The sequence below is a fragment of the Gossypium raimondii genome, chromosome 13, assembly GCF_025698545.1.
Source record: "Gossypium raimondii isolate GPD5lz chromosome 13, ASM2569854v1, whole genome shotgun sequence".
NCBI lineage: Eukaryota > Viridiplantae > Streptophyta > Magnoliopsida > Malvales > Malvaceae > Gossypium > Gossypium raimondii.
In genome coordinates, this window is record NC_068577.1 from 20566251 (window position 1) to 20568932 (window position 2682).

The 2682-nt window shown below is 33.3% G+C and overlaps 1 protein-coding gene across 1 annotated transcript; it reads right to left on the reverse strand.

Annotated features, from left to right (window-relative positions):
- Window positions 1–795: 795 nt before the first annotated feature.
- On the reverse strand, window positions 796–2382 carry LOC105765474 (60S ribosomal protein L35). The gene is made up of 4 exons (XM_052626147.1): window positions 2240–2382; window positions 2013–2148; window positions 1752–1908; window positions 796–1028 (listed from the first exon to the last, which is right to left on the reverse strand). Exons 2-4 carry the CDS (start codon window positions 2117–2119, stop codon window positions 954–956), a joined length of 339 nt encoding a protein of 112 aa, XP_052482107.1. The 5' UTR covers window positions 2120–2148; window positions 2240–2382; the 3' UTR covers window positions 796–953.
- Between the last annotated feature and the right edge of the window lie 300 nt (window positions 2383–2682).

Below are 2682 nucleotides of genomic sequence, written 5' to 3' on the forward strand. Positions count from 1 at the left end.
AATATTAAATTGTCCGAGTTTTGAAGAACATCGAGAAAGTTAAAAACAATAAAAAAGAAGGTTCTCGCCAGTTATTAATTGTACTGGTTGTTTCAGGTTAAAGATTTCGATGGGTATATTCAATTATATCATATGGCTTTTGTCCGGTGGAGTTCGCGGCTGGAGGAAGTGACCGGACCAGCGCCGGAGATAGAGGCGGCTCAAGGGCTTGTTAGAAAAGGAAAAGAATAAGAACTGGGTTCGAAATAAATATCCAGAAACGAGGAAAGGAAATTTGAGACTTTATTTGTTTTGATTAAAAATCGTTTTTGAACTTTTTCCCCGTATTTTTAGTAAAACATTCAATCTGAACAAAACAAAATAATACCAAAGTATATTTTAGGGTAAAATGCCCTAAAATAAAATTGTAATATTAAAATATTTTCTAAAATAATAAATTATTAATATTGAATTATTTAATATAAATAATATTTAATTTTAATATTTAAAATAAAAATAAAAATATTATTACTATAATAATATTAGAGTTGATTCAAATTAATTTTTATAAAAAATAAAATTACTCGTAAAAAACACTCTTTCAAATGAATAACTAGTGCTTTTCGTAAGTCAATTTAAAAAAAAAAAAAACACCTTATTTTTCGTTTGTCTGTTGACCATGTGTTCTCCAAGAAACAAACACAAGGAAATACAAAAAACATTTTCCACAAATCAGTTTGTGAAACAAACCTATATGAACCCGGAGCTAGAGAATTACGGTGCCTTAAACAACGCAAAAAGAGAATTCCTTGCATGTACAAGTCAAAACACATTCTGAAATGTGAAATCATATTATAGCGCTCAAACAGATGTTCAAGGAAAACTAATAAAGGGACAAAAATGATGCTCATATAACTGCATCTAAACCATAATTCTACTTTTTAGACTTTGATATAACAAAAAGTAGCTCCTGCTTACACTTTAATGGCATATTTCCTTAGTGGGAAGTACATCTCCTTCTTCTTTTCACGCTGTGTCTTCAAAGATGCCTGCATATAAACCCAGAAAATCAAACTAGTAAATTAGACTATGATTGGAAAGAATGCAAGATGTCCCACGAATGTAGCCTTTTGCAAAAACTATGATCTACTCGGATCTTTTCAATAAGTACCAAACATCAAGAACCAAGTTAAAGACAAACGCATGCACTCTGATACAATAGTCCTGAAGTTTAACGATAACATTAACACACACCCGTACTTATGCCAAAAGTCATAAAGCACAACCTAAACTCTAGGTAAATCGAATTCCACACCAGTACTTAATTGGTTAATCGTGTTCCAACATCAGTACTTAATTCCGGCACCAATTCAACGTTAAAAGCCCTATATACTTAATTGGTTGACCATAATATCTTTCAAATATGTACCTCCTTACACAAGCAATTGCCAATCACTCAGAAACCTTAAATCCTGTAACAAGATTTATTTCTTAGGACTAAAAATAAATATTGGCCATACCCATTCCCTCAAAAGAACAACTATTATTAGATCCATTTCATCCTGGGCTCAGCCATTTCAATCCCTCCCCTGTTTACTATCAATGTTATTGACCTTACCATAAACAAAGACAGCCAGCATTATCTGAAACTTGCTTTAAAATTTTCAGAGTTAACATCACAAATTCACCGTACCATCACATTAATATTTTAGGCGTTTTAACAACAAAATCTTCAATTATTTCATAATGTTGAAAACAAAATCTAAATGGACCTGATGTTTAGTAAGGCGGCGGCGAATGGCACGAGTCTTCTTGGGACGGAGATCCAAAGGGAGGAACTTTTTCTTCTTATAAGCTTCTCTAAGCGCAGATTTTTGCTTCTGCGAAATCACCGTCAAAACCTGCGCGATCGATAACCTCACAACTTTTCTGCAATAAAAAAAAAAAACCATACATTTCAGGATCAAAATCTGCACATGCAATTGGGAATTAAAGAGAAAAGGAGAGAGGAAAAAAAAGGGCTAATTCCTTACATCTTGGAGAGCTTATTAGGGGCGCCGTCTGTGACCTTAGCGACGCGGAGGAGAGCAAGTTCAGCTTTCAAGTCCTTCAATTGGCTTAGCAGCTCCGTCTTGGACATGTTCCTTAACTCGTGAACCTTTATCCTCGCTTCAAAACCAAAAGTAAAAAATAAAATTTACGACCATTGAAAATCACTTTGAAATTATAATGGAGGTGAATTTGAGCTTGTTTCTGTTACCCGTTGTCGAGTTTTGCTGCCGCGGCTGCTTAATCTCTTCTCAGAGACCCTAGAATTTGAAAGGAAGAAATAGAACCTTTGGTTTTTACGACTTCGGAGCTGCAATTAGGCATTTTGGAGCGTTGCAATCTGGCAGGCTTTTCTTAAATTGGGCAATGTTTCTCGGCCCAACCAGACTTTTAAATTTGGGTTCAGACTTGGAAGTCCTTTTCTTTTAAGAGAGAAGAAATTAGTCCGTTAAGTTAAAACAATCCAAAAATTTACTTAACCGATTAATTTTATATTTTATTACATAAAGTTGAATTATTCACTCCGACTCAGATGATTTAGATTTTTTTTTTCTACAAGTCGAATTTTATTAGTTAATAATACACTAACAGTGTTAGCATAAATGTCATAATAAAATACATATTAATAGTTTAAATATTACATTAGACATTTTC